This window comes from Myotis lucifugus, unplaced genomic scaffold (assembly GCF_000147115.1).
Source record: "Myotis lucifugus unplaced genomic scaffold, Myoluc2.0 scaffold_45, whole genome shotgun sequence".
NCBI classification, from domain to species: Eukaryota; Metazoa; Chordata; class Mammalia; order Chiroptera; family Vespertilionidae; genus Myotis; species Myotis lucifugus.
Genome location: NW_005871093.1, coordinates 5,290,032 through 5,317,556, shown reverse-complemented (window position 1 = coordinate 5,317,556; position 27,525 = coordinate 5,290,032). Strand labels below are relative to the sequence as shown.

The window sequence follows — 27,525 nt, the reverse complement described above, 5'->3', positions numbered from 1 at the left end:
CGATCAGGCGGCGCTGCGGACAGCCCCGGCGGCAGGGCGGGGGGAGTTATATTGCGGGGTCCTTCCTCGTTCACCCTGGGTTCCTTTCGGAGCGGAGACGGCAAATGGCGGACTATACCTACGACGATCGGGCCTACAGCAGCTTCGGCGGCGGCAGAGGGTGAGGCGGCCGTGCGCGCACCCCAGCCGGGCGTGGGGGGCGGGCGGAGTCGGGGACTCCCGGGCGGCGAGAGGTCGGGGCCGGGCCGGGGCGGCGGAGGCCGGGGAGAGGCACCTGGAGGACTGGGGCCTGGAAATGGCGCGCTCGGGGAGGGGGCGGTTAGGCTCCCGGGGTCTTGATCGCAGGGCGGATCCCAGGCTCTGCCGGCGACGACGTGTGGTTTTCCCCTTCCTCGGCCTCCAGGCCGAACCGTAGGGGCACTGAGCGCCCGGGAAGACGAGCTCCCGCTTCCAACCCCCTCCCCCAGGACGGCAGGGCCAGCGCGGGGGCTCTGCTGCAGCGCGGGATCGGGGCCGCAGCCTGCCCCGCTCCGTCCCAGCCCCGCCGCGGCCCTCGTGTTGTTGTCCTGTGCCCCCGGCGCCCGGGCACCCTTCGCCCGGAGGCCAGCCGCCTGGGCCACGTCGGGAGGCCGAGAAAGGAGGGACCCCCTTCCCCTTCCGTGGCCGCTGGAGCCGGGAATGGCCCGATCCACGTCGGGGGAGGGGGAACCAACCAAAACAGATACATCAGAGCATTTCCTATTATTGACAGTTGTTACGTGCTTGCTGGCAGAAATTTTTATTTCTCCCTAGTTTCTCGTTCTGACCTAGAGGAGCAATCGCTTTTAGCCGCATTCTGATTCTGGCCAACTAGAGACTATATATAACGGGGGCGCCTTGTTTAAAAGAAAAGAGAAATCCTTCACTTTAATACAAATTACCTCGTGCGGAATTTAGAAGGTGGACTAGACACATCTTGCTGTTTGTCAAGGACACACTTAGCCTTTTGTGTGCTTTCACAGGAAGATTGCTTTCCCAGGATAACACCACAATTGTACCTACCGAGGTGTCCCGCCTCCCGGGTTTCGGTCCCCAGAGTATCATTGTTTTGGTGAAGAATGATCTCTTAATGCCTTGGTTTGGGAATGCCTCCGAACAGGCTTGTTTGCGTTTGGGAGAGGACCTGGTACCATTCATTACACCCTAACGCGGAAGTGGAGCCACCTGTTATTTCAAAGGATATTTTATTTGCTAATAAAAGAAATAGATGTTGGATGACGTGTGAAATTGTTGCCTTTGGGGTAGGTTTCTAGACATCAGATTTGTACTAGAAATTTAATAACTAGGATTATTATTATTATTATTTTAACTTTCATTTAGAAGTACCCGGGGAAACTGCTCTTAAACAGAGTAAGTAGTTCAATATGAGGTGTAATAAGATCCAAGGAGTTTTCATTGGAAGTAAGTCATATCATACTGAGCCCCGGGGACTTTTTTTTTTTTTTTTTTAATTCTACCTTTTCACAAACTTGCCATCTCTTCTGGTGACTTGAGGTGTTTGAGTTAGACTTTTAGTGGCTGTCAGCTTTGACAGTTGGAGTGACTTGAATAATGCAAAGTGAACAAAAGAAAAATTCTCTTGCCCTGGCCGGTATTGTTCGGTGGTCAGAGTGTTGGCTGGTGCAGCACAGGTTCTCTGGTTAGATTCCCTGTCAAGGGCATGAACCTGGGTTGCAGGTTCAATATGTCTCATATTGATGTTTCTCTCTCCCCCCAACTCCCTCCCACTGTCTCTAAAAGAATCAGTGGGGGAAATATCCTCTGGTGAGGATTAAAAAAAAAAGGTAAAATTCTCTTAATATGCTATTTCAAATATCAAAAGACAAATGAAAATGTTAGCCATTTGCCCAGATGTTCTCCAAAAACTGGTATGAGAGAACAGTAGCTAGCACTCTACATCACCTAAGCTTCCTAATAAAAAGTCCCTTTACTGTTAAGCACCTTCTACGTAAGACGAAGTTTTCCATTTGACTTCATATTCATGTAAAAGTACATAGGAAATATTGCTCAGATTCTTAAAAACCTATTGGTGAATTGTGTGTTCATTTAGATAATGTCTGGAGTGAGTCCAGAAATTTCACAGAAGACCAGACTTGTAGTATTGTGGTCTGTACCAAAGCTTTCCTTTTCCAGTAAATGTTATTTTAATTTCATCAATATTAATTTAATTTTATGTTATTGGGATTTCTGAAATTTAGCAAGATGGTAGGATAGTTAGCTGATCAGATATTGTTTAACGATAATTTCAATTGTTACTTGAATTATGTTCACACCAATGTTTTGGTGTTGTTGCTTATGTTCAAATACAATTCTTAAGCATTATATAAAATTATACCATCGATGGAAAGAAAGCCAGTCTTATATTGCTTTGCTTAGTACTTTTGTAAGTCACCTTCCCTCGAGTCCGGTAGTCTGGGGACCACTGATGGTCCATGAGGTCTGAAAGGTTGGCAGCCACTGGTTTAAGGAAACCTTTGGGGCAGCGGTCGCCAACCAGTGGTCTGTGAGGTCTGAAAGGTTGGTGACCGCTGCTCTAGTCTAAAACACCTCAGCTAGATGAGATGCCCTAACTCTAAACCACTTGGGTCACAGGTGAAAAAAATACAAGTTTGAAATGTATAGTCACAATCTAAAAATTTGGCTTTTATAATCACACCTTCCCCGTAAGTTTATTTTATAGTCATATGGAATAACCAGTGCACTTGTAAGCAATATTGAACAACTGCTTGGTTTTCCCAGCCTGTAAAGGCATGTCCCCAGCAGCCAAGAAGAGAACCAGAGGCTACATTGTTGCTCAAAAAGCAAGTCAAGACATTCCAAATTATCACCCTGGCCAGTTTGCTCAGTTGTTAGAGCATTAGCCGTGCGACCGAAAGGTCGCAGGTTCAATTCCCGTCCTGGCCCAATAGATCTCTCTCTCACATCAGTGTTAAAATATCCTCAGGTGAGGATGAAAAAAATTTTTTCCCCAAATTATCAGAGAGTTGGTTGTACCAGATCTTGAATGTATTTTGGGGTTCATTTGTTTTTTTGTGTGGATTTTTTTTTTCTAGTTTGCTAAATTATCATTGAGGCTCCAGTTTTTCATTTGCCGTTGCCAATAAAGTGGAGAGCAATACTGATTTTACATTTCTGACTGTAATAAAAGCCTTTTGAGTGTTTAACCTAAAACCACCAATCCTGAGACTTGGGTTGGAGTTAACAAGAATTGAGGTCGCTGAAATGGTATCTGCTAAAAATTGATTAAACTACCAAACTCTTAAGTATTCTTTTTTTTTTCTCTCTTAAGTATTCTTTATCAGGTTCCTATTAAGGGGGTTAGAATTCTAAACTTTGAGTCTTGTAAAGCTTAGCTTGGCATCTCTAAATTTCTAAGCATATTTTAACTTAAAATTGAAAAGAAAGCAGTGTATAAAAATAGTAGCTATTTCCACTGATGCCAGGATTTGTAAAGGTATTGAAAAGCTGACTTTAAAATTCTGATTACTGCCCTGGCCGGTGTTACTGAGTGGTTGGAGTGTCAGCCCATGCACCAAAGGGTCTCGGTCTGATTCCCAGTCAGGGGTTCCCCGCCCTTTGTCTCTCCTTTTCCTTCTTTCTCCCTTCCAGTCTCTAAAAAAAATCAATGAGGGGAAAATTCTGTTTACATATCAAATGTCAAGTTGTTGGGGTTTGTTGTCATCCTTCTCTCCACTCCCCAGTCTCCCAGTGTGCTTGATTCCAAATCATCCTCTGTGAAAAGTGTTACCACAAATACTTGGTTTTACCAAAAAGAATCTGGGAGACAGTTCGGGCAGAAGCCCTATATTCATAATCAGGCAGACCAGAGCTTGAATGTAAGCTCAGCCATGTGTTAGCTGTGTGACCTGGAACAAATTCCCTTACCTCTCTGAGCCTCATTTTCTCCACATGTAAGATAGAAACTCCTCTGTATGGTTCTTGGGAGTATTAAGTGTGTGTGTGTGTGTGTGTGTGTGTGTGTGTGTGTCACAATATCTAGTACATAAAAATGCTTTTTTTAATTCTTAAAATATTTTCCTTGAGGTTAGTAGAGTGGGATATTTTCCTTGAGGTTAGAGTGGGAAAAGTTCTATTGAGTTAACTAGAGTAAGTTTTTACTCACCTGGCTATATATCTAGGATACAATGAGTATTATAAGTGAGTATTAAGTAATTTGTTCTTTGAAATTGTTGGTTTGTTACAGAATTTATGCTTGGAATGTTTACTATAAATGCCTCTGAGATTTCTAAAAACTTTTTTAGTATATTTTTCACATTTATATTTCTGTCTGAAATTAACCTTAGTATTCTGGGAAGTCTTGAATTATGACATCTAAATTAGGACATCCAAAGCAGAATGTTTGTTGTTGTTGTTGTTGTTAAATATATTTTACTGATTTTTTACAGAGAGGAAGGGAGAGGGATAGAGAGTTAGAAACATTGATGAGAGAGAAACATCAATTCAGCTGCCTCCTGCACACTCCCTACTGGGGATGTGTTCACAACCAAGGTATATGCCCTTGACCGGAATCGAACCTGGGACCCTTCAGTCTGCAGGCCAAGGCTGCAACACTCTGTCCACTGAGCCAAACCAGTTAAGGCCAAAGCAAAATGTTTTGGGGGATGTCAGTCCAAGATCAGTTCCCAGCTTCCCCTAAGAAATGGAAGAGTTGGTCCAGAGAGCCTGCCCTGCCTCTTGACCTTTTCATTAAAGTTGTCTTTTAAAATGGAATGTCCTAGATTCTTTGAAGTTTTCCCCATGTCGTGGTTTCTAAATGTTTCTTCTTGGTGGGGCCCTTTGGATGTACTCCAACATGTTGATACTCCATTGAAAATACAGCACCTCCAGTAAGCATTGTCTAGGGTAGATGGAGACTGGTCTCCCTTATACTACACTCATTCTTCTGTCATTAATCAGTTGATTTTTGGAGCCTTTTGAACTGGCTTAATAGGAGATAGTTGATTTCTCATACCTGCTTCTGAGTTAGGTTTTGGTTGACATAGGTATGTGAACAAAGGTATATATTTTCCAGCCTTACACAGATAAGTTGGAAAAGGGAGTATTTTAATAGCCTTTTCAGGTAATTGTGGTTATTATTTGCTGCTATACCAAAACTCAACTAGCGGCAGTTTCCATAAAGGTTAGTTGCAGTGTATAATCTGAAACTTGATCAGTGGACTCTTCATACTGTTACATTAAGAAATATATATCTCTTTTTAAAAAATATATATATATTTTATTGATTTTTTACAGAGGAAGGGAGGGGAATAGAGAGTTAGAAGCATCGATGAGAGAGAAACATCGATCAGCTGCCTCCTGCACACCCCCCACTGGGGATGTGCCCACAACCAAGGTACATGCCCTTGACGGGAATCGAACCTGGACCCTTCAGTCCGCAGGCCGACACTCTATCCACTGAGCCAAACCGGTTAGGACTATATTTCTTTTTTAACAACTATATATTTTTATTGATTTTAGAGAAAGAAGGGAGGAGAGAGAAATATCCGTCGGTTCCTTCCCATACACATACCGACTGGGAATTGAACCTGTGACCTTCCAGTGCATGGGATGAGGCTCAATCAACTGAGCCACACCAGCCAGAGAGAATGTGTCTTATATTTTGAATGAAATGATACACAAGGGTCATTTAGGCAATGCCAGTAGACTGAATTATGCAGATCTTCCAAATGTTGAAACATTCCTTTATACCGTCTCTAAAAGCACGTTTATTGCTATCACCATCAATTTTCATCTGAAAATTTCAGGTATTGGGAGTCTGCCAAGCTTATGTTGATGAGTACAGGTTTTCTAAAGTTCTGGTTTTTTGCTTGAAAGCCTTCATTTTATCATTGGCAACAGGTACTGTTATAGTTGTTCTCCTTGAAGTGACAGACTCACTTCATTTTCAGGAAAATGTCTGCCAGATACCTGTCTGCATAACCAGTTTGTCAATTCTTTTGGGTAAAAATGATGTTTCATAAAACAAATAGCTAGTACAGCTTGTAACTCACATGAGTGCTTTTCCTGGAGATAACCATCGTACTTCTGTAAGTAGCAGAAGTGCTTTGTCCCCATCTCGTCGTAACATGAGATATTAAAAAGTAGGTCACAATTTAATATAATTAATAATTTTTACTGCTTTATCAAGGACATTCTTTACTGAAGCTAGCTCCCCCCCCCCCCAAATACTACAAGTGAAGCATGAGTAATAATTCATTTTAGTGCCCCCTTGATTTATGCTAAGGCCAATGAAAAGATCAGTGTAGGTCTCTGATAAAAAGGGAAAACTTAACAGGAATACCACACAGTAAGTCTAAGGCACTGTTAAATAGAAGAAAGGTATGACTCTGGAGGACAGAGCTGGAATCAAAGGAAGTAAATTTTAGTGTTTTTTAGAGGTTGAAAATATGAAGAATTGCTACTTGAGGTAATCTGTAATGGGGGAACTTCAGTGTGGTCTATATTGGGCTGGAATTTACCAGTTGCTCATTTTACCTAACACTTAAACATTAATTGGAACATTTTCATATATAAACAGAAGTGGAGACCCTTATGCTGCCCTTACCCAGTTTCTTTTGTGTGTGTTTGTGGCTTCATATATATAACATAAAATTTACCATTTAAGCCAGTGGTTCTCAACCTGTGGGTCGCGACCCCTTTGGGGGTCCAACGACCCTTTCACAGGGCTTGCCTAAGACCATCGGAAAAACACATATATAATTACATATTGTTTTTGTGATTAATGACTATGCTTTAATTATGTTCAATTTGTAACAATGAAATTGGGGGTCACCACAACATGAGGAACTGTATTAAAGGGTCGCGGCATTAGGAAGGTTGAGAACCACTGATAAGCGTACAATTCAGTGTCACTAATGTTCACAGGGGTTGCAATTCAGTAATCACAGTGGTGTGTAACCATTACCATTCTATTTCCAGAACTTGTGCATCATCTCAAACAAAAACTACCCATTAAGCTAAGCTACTCTCCATTTCTCAGAGTTAACTTCATAAACATTTTTTGCTATTCCTGTTTCATCTGTCTTCCCCATTGTGGGGAGAGGATAGAATATTTTAAGACCAACTCCAGCCATCCTAGCATTCAAACTTAAAATATTTGAAATACTTAACTATGTGTCAATTTTTTTAGAGAGAGAGGGAGAGAGAGATAGAAACATCAGTGATGAGAGAGAATCATTGATCGGTTGCCTCCTGCACACCCCACACTGGGGATCGAGCCTGCAACCCAGGCATGTGCCCTTGGCCGGAATCGAACCCAGAACCCTTCAGTCCGAAGGCCGATGCTCTATCCACTGAGCCAAACCAGCTAGGGCTGTGTATCTAATTGAGAAGTTTTTTTTTAACTAGCAGTTTTTCTGTTAACTAGTCCATGTTCATTTTTTCCCAATTGTCTAAAAGATTATTCATGTACGTGGCTTGTTTAAATCTGCAAAAATATTTGATTATAGAAAAACTTTAAACACAAAAGCAGCCTAGTATAATAACCCATTCATATATCTATTACCCACTTTTGTTTGTTATTCCTCACCCGAGAATATTTTTCCATTGATTTTTTTTTTTTAAGAGAGTGGAAAGGAGGGAGAGAGACACACAGAGAGGGAAACATCGATGTGAGAAAGACACATCAATTAGTTGCCTCTGGCATGCACCCCGACCAGGGCCAGGGATCAAGCCTGCAGCTGAGGTATGTGCCCTTGACTGGAATCAAACCCGGGACCCTTCAGTCCATAAGTCGATGCTCTATCCACTGATCCAGGCTAGGGCTATTGTCCACTTTTTAAAAAAATTACCACTCTTATTTCATCTGTACCTCCATGCTTTACTCTTCTACAAATTTCTGGATTATTTTAAAGCAAATCTTAGTGTCATTTCATCTGGAAGTACTTTAGTATGAGTTTTAAAGATAAAAACTTTAAAAAATATGACTTTCAGCCCAGCCAGAGTTGTTCAGTGGTTTCACGTCGACCTATGAACCAGGAGGTCACAGTTCAATTCCCAGTCAGGGCACATGCCCGGATTGCGGGCTCAATCTCCAGTGTCGGGTATGCAGGAGGCAGCTGATCAATGATTCTCATCACTGATGTTTCTCTCTTTCCCTCTCCTTTTCCTTTCTGAGATCAATAAAAATATATTTTTAAAGAAGTAAAAAATGAACTCTAGATTTTAAATGGTGGTCTTTCTATGGCATTTTGTAGTTATCTAAATAATTATAAATTTTAAAGTAAATTGTGTGGTTTTAAACTGTAGATTATATAAAATCCAACATTGAATGGAAATGTGAAACTTCATTTAAAGTTAATTAATTGGAGCTGGTTTGTAGAATGTCATGTCAAATAATAAGCATTCTAATTTAGAAAAAAAAGAACTCGACCTTTTCAAAAGTAAAGTTCAGAACTAATCCGTAGATATAGTTCACACTGGAGCTTTAAGACAGATTTTTTTATGGCAATATTATCTGAGGACCAATAAATAGATCTGAGGATTATGATTTTATTTCCTCTGGAAAATCTGGGACTTTTGAATTGAGTAACCTTTCACCCACATAAAGTTATTATATTAATAACGGGATTATTTCCTTTCATTAGTGTGTGGGAACCCAAAACTTTAGAATGTTATGATATATAACATTTTTCCTAGTAAGAAAATTCCCTAAAAGACTATGTAAACCAGAAGTTCCCCTTATGTTCACTATTCATCTAAAACAAGACTTATAAACTGCCTGTTGTGTCCTATTGGTAGATGATTAATTTAGTGGGTTCTGGCAAGATGAAATGGAATAGAGAATACTGTGTATTTTACTGAGTTAGTGCTGTTGGGCAAGCTTTTTTGTTAGTTTTTTAAAATATGTTTTTATTGATTTCAGAGAAAGGGAGAGAGAGATAGAAACATCAATGATGAGAGAGAATTATTGATCAGCTGCCTCCTGCACGGCCCCTACAGGGGATCAAGTCTGCAATCCAGGTATGTGCCCTTGACTGGAATCGATCCCGGGACCCTTCAGTCCGCAAGCCGATGCTCTGTCCACTGAACCAAACCAGCTAGGGCTTGGGCAAGCTTTTATTTGTGTGAAGTGCAGGCATATTAAGTCATGATGTAAAATGTATTTCTTGGTGTTGGTCACAGCCAAGATAATTTTTTGAATAGCACATAACTACCTAATTGGAGATGTCGTCTAAACACATGGAACCCTCTGTTGTGTTAAAAAAAATTTTTTTCCAAATAAGAATACCCATATTGGTGAGAGAAGTTATTTGTGATGCTAAAGTAGTTGCTAGGCTTGTGACTTCATTGCTTCCCCCCTTGGTCAGTACCAGGTAGTATAATTGGGAGATGAAAGCAGTGTATAGGACAGATCTCCTGCAGAGGCTTCCATGCACATCCTGTAGTAAATGAGCAGTTATCAAGATGAAGGGATTTAGTTTTGAAATGCATATACTTAGAGGGAGATCTACTTGGAAATAGTAAAGTGCCTTAATTCAAGTTGTGTTGGGTTCGTTTAAAAAAAATAAAACACTACAATTAAAATTAGTGTGGCATCTTAGATGGTTTCCTGGAACAGAAAAAAGGACACTAGGTAAAAACGAAGGAAATATTAATAAACTGAACTTTAGTTAACAATGTATCAACATTGGTTCAGTGATTATAACTAATATATCTTACTTAAGGTAAGATATTAATAATAGATGGTGTAAGTGAAATAAGGGCTTGACTTTTGAGAGCTTAACTTTTTTTATTGTCTGGAAACTAGGTTACACATTTTGACTTTTTTCTTTAAGCATGTTCAATGGGTTCTGTCTTTGTTGCTTACTTGTATTTTACTCTTATAAAGATAGTCTTATTGTGTTTTTATGTAGGGTCTAGCATAGTACCACATGCCAAATTATATGTACTAATAAATGTTTCTGAATGGCAACTGAAAGACTAAAGTTGTTCATCCGCCCTAATGAAATTAATCTCAGTTATCACCTAGAGGTAATAGAAGAATACCTAATGGTCCAAATACCAAAGTGAGAGGTTAATACTTCTTGGTATCTTGCCATTGGTCTTGAAGTTTTAAGATTAACAGCAACAGTGCTTAAATTGTGTATAGTTTCTAATGGGCCTAGAAATAATTATAAAAATATTTTCCCAGAAATAACAGCATGTGTCCATTTTTCATTAACTTATACTTTGGAAATAAGTCTTGAACACTTAATTTTCTCTTTCACCTACTTATTGCATCTAATCCCAGCCCTAATGATTTATAATCTTTCTATTTTTTTCTTATGGTCACCCTTTAGTCTCCTTTCAGTCCTGTATATCTTTGCTTAACACATTATCATTTTAAGAGTTCAGTGCTCTCCCTATCTACTATCTGGAAAGTAGAGTCCAACTTCCTGTTGATCCATTCTGCAGGGACTGCCCTCATTGCTATCTCCTCAATTTTCTGCAGTCCTTTGTTTGGAATAGGACTTATCCTTGCTAATTCTCCTTCAGTTGAATTGTCAGCTCCCTTGAGAACAGAGACTAAATCTTAGGTTTGTTCCCACTATACTGTATACTTCGTGGACATTCAGATATTTAGTTGATCTGAGTGAAGAAAAATGATTTGTCTGCAGAGGATTTTGATCATACTTGGAGTTGAAAGTCGGATTTCCTAATACTGAGGATGTCATTTATTACCTTAAAAACTCATATATTGTTTTAAAAATCAATGGACTGTCCCCAAGGGACAGTAAGAAGTGGTAATGAGCAGGAAAGATCATTGCTCAGTGGTGGGATGGTATGGCCTGGAGTTGGCAGCACAGACCTTCTAATCGGAATGGGGAGGAGGAGTCTGCCCGGGCTGCCACCTGTATCACCTGTTTCCTGTTTTATATCCACTGCTGCTAGTCCACCTGCTTCTGCATGAACAGTGTAGCCTCGAGAGGGTTGTCTTCCTGTAACACTTTAGAATTGTTATTAAACTTTTATAAAGCAATCAGTATTTATGAAGTATTTTTATGGTCAATTTTAAGTTTCGTTATAAAATAAAGCTTTGAAATATAACAAGGAAACTGGGGTAAAGAAGTAATTTGGAAGAGGTACTATACCAAACTAACTAAGGTCTCAAATGAGTCTTCTCTATCTTATTTTTAACCTGTTTCAGAAAGTGCTTTTATCTAACACAGCTTATTTGTTTAGTTAGTAGTCCCCCCAGCTTTAAATTAGTGTCAAAAGTATCTCATGGGAACTTTAGCTCAAAGAATATTTCTGACATTTGATTTTTTTATTTGGTTGATAGCAGAATGTATATTTTGTTATGTGCATATGCACTCTCTGGGATTGTCTCTCAAGTTGCTGGCACACTGTAGACGCTTCATAATGTTAGAGTGGATAAATTGAAGCCTACCTAAATGGCCCCAATCCCACTGCCCTGTCGTGTCTTCAGGGAACTAACTGCTTGATGAAAAGCTAAGAAAAACTGAAATCCTGTAGAACTGACTACATCAGATAGGGTAGTATTTAGGACTGCTTCAGTAATTCTTAAGAAAGTGTCTAGAGTAGCGATTTTCACCCTTTTCATTTCATGGCATACATAAACTAGTTACTAAAATTCTGCAGCACACCAGAAAAATAGATTTTTTTTGATGATCTGACCCCAAAAATAGGTATAATTTTGATTTATTCATCCTGGACAGCTATTGTTGCGTTGGCTGTTATTTTTTTTATTGGACAGTCTAAGGGAAAAGAAGTCAGTGCCCCTAACTAACTAGTCAAGTGTTGCATGTTCTAAATATTCTTGAAGCACACCAGTGTGCCTCTTGCTGCACATTGGTGGAAAAACCCTGGTCTAGAGCAAGCATGTCAAACTCGGCCTGTGGGCTGCATGCCTCGTTTATTTGGCCCCTGTTAGCCTTTGAGTTTGACATGCTTGGTCTAGAGCAGTGGTTCTCAACCTTCCTAATGCTGCGACCCTTTAATACAGTTCCTCATGTTGTGGTGACCCCCAATTTCATTGTTACAAATTGAACATAATTAAAGCATAGTGATTAATCACAAAAACAATATGTGATTATATATGTGTTTTTCGATGGTCTTAGGCGACCCCTGTGAAAGGGTCGTTTGACCCCCAAAGGGTCGTGACCCACAGGTTGAGAACCGCTGGTCTAGAGTATTAAACCACTGGTGGTTTTGTGAGGCTAGGGTGAAATGAGCAAGTTGTTGGACTTGGGTTAGTTTAGCTGTTTCCACATCTCTAGCTCTTAAAATACTGCTTCCCTAAAATGGGGTTCTTCTGTCTTCCCAAAGCTGGTTTCTTATCCTACTACATTCTTATTAGTGTCCCCATCATCTTATTCTCATTCATCTAGGCAGCAGCAGTCCTAAAGCTCTTCTGGCTCCCTATTCAATCTGAGGTCATCTGACCCTATCTTTTCAGTTCTACATGGAGCACACTCCCTAAGTTCTCGTGTAAATATTTAATATGCCCTTTTAGCAAGCCTCCCTCCCTCCATTTTCCTGATTTATTAAACATACACATGGAATTTACCATTTCTATATGTTCCCCTTCACCTTATATTTAAATAAAAATGATTGTAGCTTTTTTTTTTTTTTTTTTTACATATACAGCAGGTCTTCAAATAACATTTCGTTCAATGCGGTATCTTAATAACATTGGTGTGATGCTGTGGGAACTTAAACTCTTGGTTTATATTAATTAATTAGTTTATGCAAAAATTGTTTTATTATATATTTTTAACATTTAATTATTTTTCTTTATATATATATATATATAGAGAGAGAGAGAGAGAGAGAGAGAGAAACACTAATTTGTTGTTCCACTTATTTATGTATTCATTGGTTGCTGCTTGTATGTGTCCTGACTGATCAAACCAACAACCTTGGTAATGATCAACCTTGGGGATAATGCTCTAACCAACTGAGCTATACAACTGGTACTTTGTTATATGTTATTTTGCTTAAAGTCGCAGAATCTATCAACGATAAGTGAGAATTTACTATATATATATATATATATATACACACACACACACACACACAGACATACACACACACAAAACACAAAAACACTCACATATGCAAATACAGTTATTTGTGTTTTGTAGGTGCTACTCAGTTGTGAGCTGATTGAAGGCGAGGGACTGTTTTCCATCAGATATTTAATAAATGTTACATAAATGAATTTAAAGTGTTTATTTTTCATACTCCATTTTGACATTTTTCTGTATGTTTATACTGTATCTTATGTATTCAGTATCCAGTTCTAAAGAGTATCTTATTGAAAGTAATTTAGGTTTTATGGTTATTGAGATAATAACAGTTGTGTTGTGCACTATCAGCAGGTGTTAAAAATGCAAAATAAGTAACATTTGCTAGCCTTTGGAGAGGGGGGAGTGGAATGCAATTCACTTAATAAACCTATTTTTTCTGGTGTTCTTAGGACAGAATACAAAATAACCCTATATAATAAAAAGCTAATATGCAAATCGACCGAACAGTGGAACAACCGGTCGCTATGACGTGCACTGACCACCACGGGGCAGACATTCAACGCAGGAGCTGCCCCCTGGTGGTCAGTGCGCTCCCACAGGGGGAGCGTTGCTCAGCCAGAAGCCCTGAGCCTGGCTCACGTCTGGTAACTGCAGCAGCGGTGGCGGGAGCATCTTCCACTTCCACGGCAGTTGGACATCCCCCGAGGGCTCCTGGGCTGCGAGAGGGTGCAGGCTGGGCTGAGGGAACACCCCCACACACACACACACCCCTAGTGCACCAGGCCTGTAGTACTTATTAATTCCTGTTGGGAAGTAGCAGAATTCTGAGTTGTTACTAAACTTAAAATGTTTAGTCATCTCAGAATTATGTCATGGCTTGGTTCTTTTCAGAAAAATGTCCTAAAGAATGATATTTAACCCTGCCAGGTAGCCCAGTTGGTTAGAGCGTCGTCCCCATATGTCAAGGTTGCGGGTTCAATCCCCAGTAAGGGCATGTACAAGAAGCAACCAATGAATGCATAAATAAGTGGAACAACAAATAGGTGTCTCTCTGCCTCCCTCCCTCTGTCCCTGCCTCTCTCCTTCTCCCCTCCCTTCTCTCTAAAATCAATAAATAAAATTTTTAAAGAATGATAATTATTACCAAATATTTACCTGGAGTTTATTTCAAGGAAAGATGTGAAATTTTTTCCATGATACTTCTAGCAATATATGGAAATGAGGTTGCTTTCCAGGACTGACATTCATATTTCCCCTGCAAAAAGGATGACTTTGAGCAGATCTTTGGTTGTTGAGGAGACTCGTTTGTTTTAAATAGTTATTTTAAAAGAAATAATACCTCCCTTTTTTAATTTTTTTCTCCTGTGTTCTGCGAACATTTTATTTTGAAAATGTTTTAAACTATAGTAAAGTTGAAAGAAGGACACAATGGACTCTGATAGATTATTAACAATTTTCACATTTGCTCTATATATACATACATGCACACATATCCTTTATGCGGAACCCTTTGACAATAAATGTTGGCTATTTCAACACCTCACCCCTGAATACTTTAAGTCTCTTGAGAACAAGGCATTCTACTGACTGACTACAGTAGCAGTTGTCACTAGTAAGAAATTTAACATTGATACAGTAGTATCTATACATGCCATATTCAGATTCCTCCATCTGCTTTTTCTTTTTTTCAAAATATATTTTATTGGCTTTTTACAGAGAGGAAGGGAGAGAGAGAGAGAGAGAGTTAGAAACATCGATGAGAGAGAAACATCAATCAGCTGCCTCCTGCACACCCCCTACTGGAGATGTGCCCGCAACCAAGGTACATGCCCTTGGCCAGAATCGAACCTGGGACCTTTCGGTCTGCAGGCTGACGCTCTATCCACTGAGCCAAACCGGTTAGGGCTGCTTTTTCTTTTATAGCTATTCATTTCAGGATCCAAAGATCACACATAGCATTGGTTGTCTTATTTCATTAGTCCCCTGATTTTTTTACCTTTCCTAACTGACATATTTGAAGAACCCCCGCCAATATAGAAGGCATACAATGTAAGCTTGTTTCATTATTAGTGACCAGAGGCCCTGTGCATGAAAATTCATGCACTCGGGGTGTCTCTCAGCCTGGCCTGCGCCCTCTCGCAGTCTGGGAGCCCTCACTCCTTACTGCCCACCTGCTCGCTGCTCCTTAGCACTGCTGTGGAGGCAGGAGAGGCTCCCACCACTCATGGTTCCCGCAGCCAGGAGCCACCATGAGCCTGGCTCAGGGCTTCTGGCTGAGCAGCGCTCCCCCTGTGGGAGCACACTGACCACCAGGGGGCAGCTCCTGAGCACCCGCCGCCTGGTGGTCAGTGCCCATCATAGCAACCGGTCGTTCTGCCAGTTGGTTCATTTGCATATTACCCTTTTATTACATAGGACCTTTATTATATATGATACTAAGTTCAGTTACCTGGTTAAGGTGGTGACTGCCAGATTTTTCCATTTGAGAAGAAACTTTTCCCTCCTTGAGATTAATGATCTATAGGGTGATAATTTGAGATCATGTGAATATCTTGTTCCCCAAAAACCAGTTTATCAGTGGTTTAGGCATCCATTGATGAGTCTGGCCTGAATCCGTTACTACTAACTACATTGCAGAGTAGTGATTTTCTAATTATGTGATTCCTTTTACATTTATTAGCTGACATTCTTATTGATATAAAGAATAGTTCCCCTTCCCGTTCATTCATTAATTCTTCCATTTTAATAGACTACTTTTAAGAGCAATTTTGGGTTCACGGCAAGCAAGATTGAACAGAAATTACACAGTTCCTATATAAACCCTGCCCTTGCACATGCACAGCCGCCGCCCCCCCCCGCGCCCCCCGTTTGCAGAATAGTAGTACATTTGTTACAATCAATGAACTTCTACATTCATAGCGTCATTATCTACATTCATCATGTCATTATCACCCAAAGTCCAGTTACATTAGGGTTCACTTTTAGTGTTGTACATTCTATGGGTTTGGACAAATGTATAATGACCCCACTTATTTTTATATTATCTGCAAAACATTAACCTCGGGTTGTAGGTGGTGGTGATAATGGTACTTGTTACTCTATACATATATACTGTGTGTTAGGCAGGGTTTTAATTTTAAGCACCTTATATTTATTTTTTCAATAACTCAAGGTCTTTATTAGTATTAACCCAATTTTACAAATAAATAAATGCGTAGAGAAGGTGAGCTTAGATCATATGGCTAGTAAGTAGTAGAGCTGGGATTTAAACTGATACCTCTGCAAATTGCCAATGATGAGACACAATCAAGGTCCAGCCTTTGCCACTTCTTAGCTCTGTAACCAAGGACAAGTAAGCCACTCTGGTTATATCTGAGGAAATGACATTGAGGTTTAAATGGATAAGTAATATGCACCACACATTTGAGGACCCAGTGAAGTAATTCATGGGAAGTGGAGAGTATATGTACATAGATTTTACTGCACAAAATCTAAAATTTTTATTAGAATGTTATTCAAAACTAGACAATAGCAAGAATTATATTGTAATGCATTAAACTTCAGCAGCTTCAGTACAACACAGTGACTCGGGACAGTCCACTTTTAGTATGTATTTATTATTACTGGGTGTGAGGAGGGCATTTGATTTGTTTTAGGAGATAAACATTTTGCAAATGCTGATTCTAAGTGAATATGAAAGAACCATAGGAGCCTATGTTCTATTTGATTTTTCCAGAGAAATGTATGTTTACATAGATTCTGTGATTCTGAGGACATTTCTGTCACTAAAAAAACAGGTACTTTTTTTATAAATAATATTAGGAATACTCTCATAATTTCCAGGTGATGTAATTGTACATTAGAGTGGAATGTGTAGCTGACTGGGCGGCATTTTTATTTTTCCTGATCTGGGACAGGAATACATGGGCAGACTTGAATGCTGTCTGTTTCCCCTCCTAGGTCTCGCGGCACTGCTGGTGGCCATGGTTCCCGCACCCAGAAGGAGCTGCCCACAGAGCCCCCCTACACAGCATATGTCGGAAATCTACCTTTTAATACGGTTCAAGGCGACATAGATGCTATCTTTAAGGATCTCAGCATAAGGAGTGTACGACTAGTCAGAGACAAAGACACAGACAAATTCAAAGGTGAGTTTGGGGAAATTCTTATTTTACATTATTGTAAGGGGGGAGGGTCTGAACCAGAATGTTTTAGTGAACTGCAGGGCTCTAATTATGAAAGTTATTTAAATGTTTGCTTGGTCCAAGTAACTGCAATAAACATAGCACTTTGACTCATAGGCCTTCAATTCTACTTGGGGAGAAATGATTTATACAACATCTAGTTTGTAGAAATATGTGGCATATATCCAAGTAAACCTGCTATTTCTTTGCCTGACCTATATAGCAGTCTTGTCTGACACTAAACAAGTTAATGGAAAGAAGTGAACAAAACATCTGAGGATTTTTCAGGTGTATTTCACCTTAGCCAACTTGTGCATTTTTCTTGGTAGTTTTCCTATAATTCAGTTATTTATTATAAATTCCAAAAGATAACCTAATAAGTGTTACTATCACTGTACATTTGTAACTTCAGAGTATGTGTTTGGGAGAGGGTTGAGTCAAATTTCAGATGGAGTTAGTGTATAGATTAGTATCTTAAGGGCAATTGAGCAGAGGAGTAAGAATGAAGAATCAAATGACATCATCATCTAGCTTTCAAGGTTGCCTGAAGGGAAATGTGCCCAGTAGTTAAGTGCCTGGTGCAAGGCATAAGGGCATTTGGTTTACATTATTTATCCAGAAGTGTGTCCATGAAAAGTAGAGTCACTGTGGTGACTTACAGTGGGGAGCTGTACAAGAAGCAGAGGTGTTGCCATCGGAGTGGTTCTGTATGTAGTGGTATATTTTACCTTTTTGAAAGCTTTTTGACTTTAGAACCTGAAGCTTTGTTACCGAGTGATTAAACACCAAAAACAAATATATTGATTAAACTTCTGTAAGTCCCACCTAGTTTGCTTGCTAAAAAGCATTTAGGAATTCGAAGTTAAGATAAAAATGTGTAGGTGAAGCCCTAACCGGTTTGGCTCAGTGGATAGAGTGTCGGCCTGCGGACTGAAAAGTCCCAGGTTCGATTCCGGTCAAGGGCATGTACCTTGGTTGCGGGCACATACCCAGTGGGGAATGTGCAGGAGGCAGCTGATCGATGTTTCTCTCCCATCGATGTTTCTAACTCTCTATCCTCCTTCCTCTCTGTAAAAAATCAATAAAATATATTTTTAAAAAATGTGTAGGTGAAGCCAACTTTTGGGATGAGTCAGTAGCAGCAGCAGCAGCAGGTTTTAGACAGTCTCATAGCGAATCACCTTCCATTTCAGCAGCTCTAGAGTGTGAGGTGTGTGACTGGGCTGGGGTTGCCTCTTTGAACTTTGGAGTGGTTTTCTCAATTTCTCTAAACATTGAATCTACTTAGGGAAGAAGGTGGGAGGGCAGGGGATACTTTCCAGCCAAGCAGTACATTCTCAGTGTAAGTACTTACTGAGCAAATGGAGAACAGGAATCATTTGGACCCAGGCCTTCAAAGCACTTGCAGTCTAGTGGGCTTTGAAGGTAAAGTGTAATCATCACACAAGATCAGGATACTCTGGCAGGAGTGGGGGTGTGCAGGGTACAGTGTGAGCGTATTATAGCAGGGAGAGGACTTAACCCAGATGTAGTCCCCGGGTGCAAGGAAAGAACGTGGACAAGAGTGCTGCACGTAAAAAGAAAGGCTTATCAGAGGTTTTATACCAACTAAGTAGTAGTAGGCACCTTCAGCCTCTCCTTCAGAGCATATCAGTATCGACTTTGAAATCTGTCTTAAAACCCCAATCACAGCCCTAGCTGGTTTGGTGAGTGGACGGAGCGTCAGCCTGCGGACTGAGGGGTCCCAGGTTCAATACCAGTCAGGGGCATGTACCTTGGTTGCGGGCACATCCCCAGTGGGGGGTGTGCGGGAGGCAGCTGATCGATGTTTCTCTCTCATTGATGTTTTAGCTCTCTGTCCCTCTCCCTTCCTCTCTGTAGAAAAATCAATAAAATATATATTTAAAAAAAAAAAAACCAATCACGGTATATCAAAGTCATTCAGAAGTCAGACCCAACAACTCTGCCGTGATCCAAGAAAGGTTTTAATATTATGGTTAAAACATATGAGAGCTTTATAAAAACACAGCTGCTATTTTAGTACCTGTTTGATTAGTACTTTCTAAAAAAATATAACAGAGGGAGGAATAACAATCAAATTCTATTTCTTTATTTAAATATATTTTTATTGACTTCAGAGAAGAAAGGAGAGGGAGGGAGAGATAGAAACATCAATGATGAGAGAATCATTGATCAGCTGCCTCCTGCACACCCTCTATTGGGGATCAAGCCCATTACCCTGGGCATATGCCCTGACTGAGAATCGAACCATGACATCCTGGTTCATAGGTCAGTGCTCAACCACTGGTCCATGCTGGTGGACAAGCTCTATTTATTGAAAAGTAAAAATGTTCATTCAGGCTCTACTAGTCTGTAGTCATATAAATGCAATAAAAGTGGTAGTTCTGATGTGGGCAAGTTGTACAAAATAGGGATCCCATCATAGTTTTAACCCATAATTTCTTGAGAAAATGAAGTTTTTTCTCTCTTACAGGATTCTGCTATGTAGAATTTGACGAGGTGGATTCCCTTAAGGAAGCCTTGACATACGATGGCGCAGTAAGTATGTTCAGGTTTTCTCTGTCATGTTGCTAGTAGTTGAGTTTTTTTCTTGCTAATACTTACACTGTTTTCCCCTTATAATTAGCTGTTGGGTGATCGGTCACTTCGTGTGGACATTGCAGAAGGCAGAAAACAAGATAAAGGTGGCTTTGGATTCAGGAAAGGTGGACCAGATGACAGAGGTGATTGGTTCTTCTAAAACTGAACATACAACTTACTGGTTACAATTCTGGAAGGTTACTAGTAGAACTCTGTCTTGTAGGTCTGATAGATTTTTGTGAGCTTTTATAAACATAAAATCTTAGAATAAATGATGCTTCTGCAAGCCTGGGGTTGTTTTTCCTGTTGGCAGCAAAAACTCTTTAATTTTGTTGAACTTCCCATCATGAGTTGTACATCGTCCCAGTGAATTTTTCCATGTGTGTGCAGCAAGGTAATGATCCGACCTCAACTTTATCTTTTTTGTGTATCCTCAGGAATGGGTGGCCCTCGAGAATCTAGAGGTGCATGGGAGTCCCGGGATGACTTCAATTCCGGTATCAGTATTTAAAGTATCACCACTTAACCTTTTTCAATAGCCTTGCTGCTGTTGTACATTTCTTATGAGTAGCTGGCCTGGCCGGACTACTTCTTTCCCAAAAGGTACCCAGGCATGCAATAAGCCTCTGTTAGAACCTAAATATTCGGGGTAGGACCTATTAGACTGATCCACCCTGTTTTGTCTGTTACCTTTCCTTAGCCAGCTGTTCATTCTCACAGTGCCTTTGTCTCGTGCAGTAGTCTTTCTCAGGGTCTAGCCCCAGGAAACTACTTGGTGGCTGTTTGTGTGTACCACACAAATAGAATACTGTTCGTTACTTCTAGAAACATAGTATGGAGGTTCTAGAAACTTACAGAAAGCCTTTTAACTGATTCCTGGTGGCTCCCCCTAAGATGGTAAAAGAGTCCTTGTGACCTTTTTCTTGAGGGGTGCAGAACTCATGCCTTGATGATGGGCATGATCCACTTTACCATTCCTATTCTTTTTTCTTTAGAGTGAGAGAGGAAAGGGGAGAGAAAAACATCAATTTGTTATTCCATTTATTTTATTCAGTCACTGGTTGATTCTTGTATGTGCCCTGACTGGAGATCGAACCCACAATCTTGGAGTATTGGGACGATGCTCTAACCAACTGAGCTACCTGACCAGGGCCTACCATTCTTTTTCTTAATTTACCAAGGCAGGCCAATAGGTGCCTCCTAGCCTCAGCTCAAGAGGCCTTTTTCATGCCAGGCTTCTGCTTTGAAAGATCTCTTAAACATTTCTTCATCTCGTTACCTTTATTTTTTATTTTTTTAAGTAATTCATATGTGTAGTAAAAATGTCAACTGTAACAGAAAAGTAGAAAATTAAAAATAACTGTTTTCTTTCCTATAAACTTGAGGTTATTTCTGTACTCTTACAATATATGAGAACATCAACACCCCCACCCACCCAGCTATCACCCCCCACCCCCGTCAAAACAAAACTCAATATAAAGTAATGGGTAAGTATGGGGAAACTGGTGCAAGGTGTCCTGTGAGTCTAAAAAGTTTTCAGATTTATTTCCAGTACTGCTTTAGCTCAACAGGTGACTATATCTGTTGAATAATCTATTTTTTAAAAGTCCTATAGCCAATTAGAAATGAGCTTATTCATAAAAGTACAGTATAATCCAGTAAACCTGTAATTTTATGTATAAGCTAGTCTCTGATTGAAACATGCAACAAATGTTTAAAGTCTTAAAGCCAATCCAGGTGCAGCAGTTAGTTGCTCAGTGAGTGGTGGTCTCTGACCTGCCAGTTGTGCATTCCTGGTGCTGTGGAAAGAGCACAGGGAGCTCATAGCTCTGGACCTGTGAAAGTTAACCAATCAATGCCTTTCTACTGTTGACTTAGCTTGGGCTTTAACTCTGAAGCAGAGACATACAGTATAGTGAACAGAGCCAGAGAACCTACCTTGCCGCTCACCAGTTTCAGTGTAAACTGCAATGTTTTGGTGAAGTGCCACATGGTAGCGTAATGCCTACATACATTATTTATGAAAGTAGATCTATGTTATTCTTTAAAAGAATGCTATTTTTTAATGCTATGTGCTGCTAAAAAAATTTAAGCATCAAATAAAAATTAAAGTGTCCCACTACCAGAAATAGCCAGTGTGTTAAACTAAGCTTTGTAAAGAAAACTCAGAAGATTCTCATGCATAATGTGCCTCCTGGAAATCTCATCAAATTGATTAAACGGTATTTGTTAATGTCGGCCTTGCTTTTCTCATAATCTTTCCAATGCTCGTATCATACGACATTCTGCAGTGAAGCTGTCACTGTTAATGTACACGGGTTTTTTTCTCCTGTACTTTGTCGCATCCACCTGGACAAAGTAGCGGTTGTGTTTACCTGTCTCATCAATGTGGGTGTGAGTTGATATGTTTTACTAAACACTGGCAGCAAAAATCACTTAACCTTATTATTAAAGGGAAAGTAACTTTACTTTCATACTCACATGGAAAGGGACACTTCACAGTTTAGATTAGTTTGGAGAGAGTGTCAGGTTAAAAGACTAAAGAGTATTTATTTGACTATGTGCATCCCAACATGTTTTCCCCCAAAACGGTGCTCTGATTTGGTCTAAGTCTTTTTTAGAATTGTTTTTATTGCTTGCTTTGTTAAAATGGGTATTGTTCAACTCAGTCTCTGAACTGGGTTTTCAATAACTTGATCTATTTCCAAAATCCTTGCCACCTTAAAGAACAAGAAAAGTACCACCATTACAGATAGAGTTGATCTCCATATATGCAGTAGTTAGGTTCTATAGAATCAACGAGAATATCGAATTAACAAATATTGATCTTCTAGGGGAAATAACAAGGTCAGGATCCTTTGAGCCTCTGATCACAGCATTTTGTCATCAGCTGTAGGCATAAACTTGTTTTATGTGTGTTTCTATTTAAAGACACTTTATTTTCTATATATTGTTGATTCACTGATATTGAACTTGCCAGCAGCACTGTAACTCCCTGAATGAAGCTTAGCTAGTGTGTGTTTTCTCCCTAAGACACATCACAGCCTTCTTATGCTTAGAAACACAAGACAGCTCTTCAGCACTATTTGGGGGCCATTTTAAACAAAAATTACCAACAAAAAACACAAGAGCAAAAAAAACTGCACTAAATAGGTCGTGAAAAGAATCTCTTTACAGTATGAGCTGAAACAAGGCAGTTATCTTGTTCCACCTCAACTGAGAACACTCGAGTCAGGTGACTAAAATCTTTCACTGCTGTTTGCATGTCTGAATGGCAGCGAAAACACCGCAAGTATTGATTTGGGGGTTACAGGTAAGTTTAGCAAGTAGATGAATTTGCAAATACAAAATCTATTAAAATGGGGATCAAGAATATAGAAGAGTGTGTCAGGCTCAGGATTCTTCTCAACGATACATTCCTATAAAGCTTTGAGCAATGGCACCATCCTTAGAGTGAGTAAAAGTAGTCACCTTTGGGAGCTTAAACAAAGGGGGCAAGCACATTTGTTCAATTACAATCTTATTAGCTATATTTTTACTGGAAATTAACTCTGATTTCAGTGGGCCATACTCTTAAAAGTTTAATTAGTTTAAACTCCAATAACTGAAGGACTTTTACTTAAATACAAAACTAAATAAAACCTTAAAGTCCATTGAGGAAATACTGGTTCTTCTACACACTGATGAGAATTGTAACTTACTCTTAATATTTGTAAATGAGATGCATTTTACTTATGTTGATAATTGTTTTAGCAGATACACAAATGAATGAGGGAAACCCCTTTGCAAGTAGAGGAGGTGAGGTACAGGCTGGGTGTGAGGTGCTCTGCTCTTCAGCATTGCCCCCCTTAGGGAGTGGGCCTTACTCGGATAACTGCTTTGTTTACCACACAGGTGCTTTGCTTTTAGAATGGTCCACCCTGAAACGCAGCAGGAACAGGAAAATGGGGAGTGTCACCCAGAGGTGACTTCGTATTTTTGTTTTGTCTTTGTCTTTTTATTTTTTCTTATTATTTTGCATTCTAAATTGTCACTTCTAGATTTCAGGTTTATCTTTTTAATAACTGTATAGATTTATAGTAGAAAACAGAATAAAATGTGCCTTGAGGATTTTCATATTGTTTTAAGTCGTATTAGAATATAGTCTCAAATGGTGTTTTCCACTTTTCCTGCAGGCTAAGAATTTAAACAGCTTATTTTATTTTATTTTTCTCTCCCAAGATTCTTTTTTATTTAAAAAGTCTGTTTGCATTGAAATTATCAAACAGTTTCACATTTGGACTCATTTTCAATGCATTATACTTTGGAAAAATTTCAGATGCTGGACAAACTAAAGAACTTAAAATTTTAAAATCAGAAACAATTTATTCAACCTATGTAGTCAGCTCTGAGACAGTAGTTTCAAAAGTAATGCAGTGTCCTCTTTCTCCTCAGGCTTCAGGGACGACTTCTTAGGAGGCAGGGGCGGGAGTCGCCCAGGTGATCGGCGAACAGGCCCCCCAATGGGGAGTCGTTTCAGAGATGGCCCTCCCCTCCGAGGGCCCAATATGGATTTCAGAGAACCAACAGAAGGTACGGCGACAACTTGTAAATGGAGGGTACCTTTTCATGATATTTTGTACCTCATAGACATTTGCCTTTTTAAGCCATGTAGTGACTGTAGACCCACCCTTGGTCTTAAATAGTAAGTTTATCTTTATTGTGTATCTAGGAATGGAATAGTTCTTCAAGGCTGTTAATTTTTAGAAATTGGGCTGGGATGTAGAGGTCATTTTACCCGATGGGGAATGGGATCCATTCTTTATAAACTTTGTTTTTTCCCTCCCAGAGGAAAGAGCACAGAGACCACGGCTCCAGCTTAAACCTCGAACAGTTGCAACACCCCTCAACCAAGTAGCCAATCCCAACTCTGCTATCTTCGGGGGAGCCCGGCCCAGAGAGGAAGTTGTTCACAAGGAGCAAGAATGAGCTGGCGGTTGGGAGGGAATGGGGTATGGGGGCAGTTAGAGCAAGACCGAAGCCTGGCTAGCCCCCTGGACCGGCAGTCCTGCAGTTACCATTCCTGCGCCTGACCTTTGTCCTCCTTTCTTACAAAGGAAACACAGAGCTTGTGAGTGCATGTCAGCAGTTAACAAGTGGTTTTTAGTACATTCTTGGCTTTGCTGTATCTAGTGCCTGTTTCGTGCTTTTTTTTTTTCTTCTGCCACTCCTTTCCCCATTTTCTTCTGTCCTTTTTCCTTCTTGTTCCTTGTTTCCTTCCAGCACATGAGTTTCTCTAAAGGGACAAAAGGCAGCCACCATGTGGGGAGCTCTTTGAATTGAGGTGCTGTTTCATTTTTCTCCTTCGCTTTCTCTTTTTACTTTAAACACACTGGCCAGACTCGTCACTTCCTTTGATTTTTTTTTAGTGCTTCTCTTCCGACCTGCATGTTGAGTTCTGTATTTCTGTGGCTTTCACATATACATACACATACACATACACATACATATACACAAAATTAAAATAAATAAATAAATAAATAACAGAAAAGAAGCCACAAATTGGATAGCATCTTGTTTTTATTCAGCTTTGATCAACATACAGATTTTTAAACACCTTGTTTTCAAAACAAGGATAAAATGTCTGTTGATTCTTGCAGATTTCCTCCCGTCCTGTTTATAGGTAGTCCTGTCTCTATGGCCCCCTCCCCAGATGGATTATTTGAATAGGTTCGTTTTGAACAGTGAAACCTAAAGGGTAATGTGAGATGTTAGTAGGGAGTTTACACGGGAGGATCAGTTGAATGCACTACTGTGTTCACTTGTTTTACTGCTTTTTCAACACTGTCCAAACTGGTTCCCTCCTTCACCAGCTGTACGAGAGGCTCCTCTGTCTGGCTGAATGTACCGAACTGCCTGCTGCTGGTCTCCTTTCTACTGGGCACAGGTGCTTTGGGGGACTAAAGGGTAGGGGTGGGGGGGGTGGTAGAGCTGTGCTGGGCTCACTTTATAGTGTGAACATTGCTTTTTCCAAATCCCTGTTATCTGTGTATTCTGCATCTCTCCCTTGCATTTATCTGTTTCCTAGTTTAACAATGAGATACTGTGCTTCCCACCATCCTTTACTTTTATAATGAAAATTAAAATGGGCCTAGAATCTGGCACTTTACTCTGTTTCACTTGATGAATTGAGAATTTTACTATATATAGCTATCAAGAACCTTAAAATAATTGGTAGGTGGCTGTAAGTTACTAGGTCTCATCTTTGGGACAAAGTTCATTGTTCCCACATACAGTGTTCAGCATTTACCCAGGGCTAGGGGTCTAGGCAATAGCTTTTGAGCTTGAACACCCATGTGTGGACAAATTAAATTCATTAGCACCTGCGTCCCACTCATTTTATTGGGAGAAATTCAGGGTCAGCCAGCAGCTAGAGCGGTAGAGAAAAAAGGCCCTCGCCAGCATGCTGGAGGGCTGAGGGGAATCCTGGCCTCCGCAGCACAGTGTGCTCAGATAGTAGTTAGTCCCTAGCTGGCGTCCTTGGTGTCTACTCTGTCTTTGTTACAAGGTCTCAGCCGTTTACAGAACTCTCCCTTCTTTCCTTCCACCTGTCATCTTTGCTTCTGAAATAAGAACCATTTGTGTAACACCAATACTTAACTTAAGAAAGACATGCATTATGTGGTTGTAACCAAACCTGATGCTTTCAGATGACCTACTTATATCTTCAATGTGGAAAAGATTAAGAACAAAACAAATTCATCTACACTTCTGGGCAATCCAGTTGGCTTTTAAATGTAAGAATGGAATTCTAAACACTTAACACATTCAACTATATGACAGAAAGTAAATCTATGGATATGGTATTTTGTGAATGATCTTTTAAATAAAAGAAAACCTTACGTAATATTTAATGCTTGTCTTTATTTTGAGTTATTTTTAGCTGCTCATAAAATTAACCATTTTTAATTTGGGAAGCAGTATCCAAATAGTAGAATACTGTAAGAGAGAAAAGCTGCTTACTTTTGGAAGTTACAGGATTAGTGAAATTATCTTAAGAAGAGCTAATGATGATTAGCAATAGGATGCCAGATCCTCCCCATGCGTGCCGCGCCCCCCCTCCCCCCCCCCCCCGCCATTTTCTAAAAATGTAATTTTCCTAACACACAGGAACCTGGTGTGGCTGTAGTTTTTCCCAATATGGAAGAAATCAAATAATTTGCACAGTGTGCACTTGCTTTTTCTTTTCTTTTTTTTCCATTTGTTTTTTACGCCTGCCTTTTTTTAACTACTTGTTTTTAGAAGAAATTCTAGGTACTCTTCATGACAGTGATGGGTGCTACTCCATAGCAAGCAGATCATGTTTTGGGAAGAACTGCTGTGTAGTTTGATGGTTTTATGACTCAGTGGTCTAGGTACAGGGCTTTGAGCTGTTTGGGAGGCCAGGCTGGCACTGGAGAGTGATGGTAGAGGACCTGGCCCGGTGCGGTTTGCTTGCCTAAAGGTGAGAGCCTTGATGGCAGTTTGACCTGGAGAAAGAAGGTGGGGGCAGTAGGAGCTGTTCTGGTGAGTGCATGAGGGACTGTTTACTTCAGCTGCTGCCCAGCCAAGAACATGGAGGAAAGGACTTGCTGCCGACTGGTGTTTCCTTTCAGGGGGAGTCCCGTCTCCTGGGGGGATTTACTAATGGCCAGAGGCTTGAACTCCAACTCTGTGAGGCCTCTTTC

The 27,525-nt window shown here is 40.1% G+C and overlaps 1 protein-coding gene across 2 annotated transcripts; it reads left to right on the top strand.

Moving 5' to 3' along the window:
• EIF4H (eukaryotic translation initiation factor 4H) lies at window positions 1–26,712 on the top strand. Of its 2 annotated transcripts, none has more exons than XM_014455381.2 (7): window positions 1–160; window positions 16,995–17,182; window positions 19,713–19,777; window positions 19,866–19,962; window positions 20,257–20,316; window positions 24,236–24,391; window positions 24,648–26,712. In XM_014455381.2, exons 1-7 carry the CDS (start codon window positions 105–107, stop codon window positions 24,785–24,787), a joined length of 762 nt encoding a protein of 253 aa, XP_014310867.1. In that variant the 5' UTR covers window positions 1–104; the 3' UTR covers window positions 24,788–26,712. The 2 variants fall into 2 exon arrangements, with proteins under 2 accessions (XP_014310867.1, XP_006088297.2); XM_006088235.3 differs by having other exon boundaries at window positions 2–160; window positions 24,254–24,391.
• Window positions 26,713–27,525: the final 813 nt, after the last annotated feature.

Bases quoted from the DNA above. Each gene is read 5' to 3' on its own strand.
- EIF4H (XM_014455381.2), top strand. From the start codon at position 105: ATGGCGGACTATACCTACGACGATCGGGCCTACAGCAGCTTCGGCGGC. The intron at 161-16,994 runs GTGAGGCGGCCG...TTCCCCTCCTAG, and splicing joins AGCTTCGGCGGCGGCAGAGG to GTCTCGCGGCACTGCTGGTG. The intron at 19,778-19,865 runs GTAAGTATGTTC...CCTTATAATTAG, and splicing joins CCTTGACATACGATGGCGCA to CTGTTGGGTGATCGGTCACT.